General features: G+C 33.3%; 1 protein-coding gene across 1 annotated transcript; it reads right to left on the reverse strand.

Annotated features, from left to right (window-relative positions):
- Window positions 1-225: 225 nt before the first annotated feature.
- LOC110036890 lies at window positions 226-883 on the reverse strand (the record flags this gene model as incomplete). Its single annotated transcript, XM_020741442.1, has 2 exons — window positions 226-672; window positions 767-883. Coding segments are annotated over 2 exons (564 nt in total), but the record flags the coding sequence as incomplete, so codon positions are not given.
- Between the last annotated feature and the right edge of the window lie 68 nt (window positions 884-951).

Raw genomic sequence — 951 nt, forward strand, 5'->3', positions numbered from 1 at the left:
AACTTCAAATATTAATTGCTGAAGTTCAGAACATATAATACACAACTTATAAATAAAGCTTCAACCACTAACATGTACATTTAAAAATAAATGACTACATATGTAGAATGTCCAAACATATTAAAAAGATTACATGATTAGAAGTTCCAATCATTTAAAAAGAAAACGACATAAGTAGAAGTTCATATTACTGCAACAAATAAATATACAATCAATAAAAAAATATCATTCCTTTAGCGCCATGAAAATTTTCATTCGTGTTGAATCCTCAAATTTTTTCACACACTGTGCATGAAATCGTTTGTCGGTCACAACATTCACAACTTCAGAAATAATGCCCAAAAGCCTGAGACAGTCTAATATGTTAGCTTCAGATATTGGTGGAGCTGCAAAAGCTTCAATTAAACGATCGAAGGAGCTGTTTACAAAATTTTCCTTCTCTTTATTTTTTTTAGCAATCATTGACCTCTTTAAAATTGTACTGGACTCCCAGTTAATGCTTTGGACTTCTGGCTCAAGTGTGATCTCATCTGATATCCCTGTAAAACCGCTTTCAGTTGGGTTGAATGAAAACTTTCCCGTTGTGACAACCCATTTAAACATTATGTCCAATTTTTCTTCAAATTCCGGTTCTATTCCACACTGTTTGTACTTCTTTGCTGTCGGTACCGCCTGTGGTATAGCATTTAGAGGGGATATTTAGAAAATTATAATTAGAGAAAATAATTTGTGAAGTTAACAATTCATGAATTATATATAAATTTACCTCTAGTTTTTCAGCCCACCATTCAGCTGGAGCATCAATTGTCCTTTTAATCAAATCCCAACCCAGGCCGGTAGATCCACGTTTCAACTCCTTCAATATTTTACATTCCTTCTTCAACTGGTCCCATTTGTTTTAAAATTTAAGCCGGTGGTAATCCCTACCAGTCAATTATTTGAATCTCTTGC

This window comes from Phalaenopsis equestris, unplaced genomic scaffold (genome assembly GCF_001263595.1).
Source record: "Phalaenopsis equestris unplaced genomic scaffold, ASM126359v1 Scaffold212299, whole genome shotgun sequence".
Classification (NCBI taxonomy): Eukaryota; Viridiplantae; Streptophyta; class Magnoliopsida; order Asparagales; family Orchidaceae; genus Phalaenopsis; species Phalaenopsis equestris.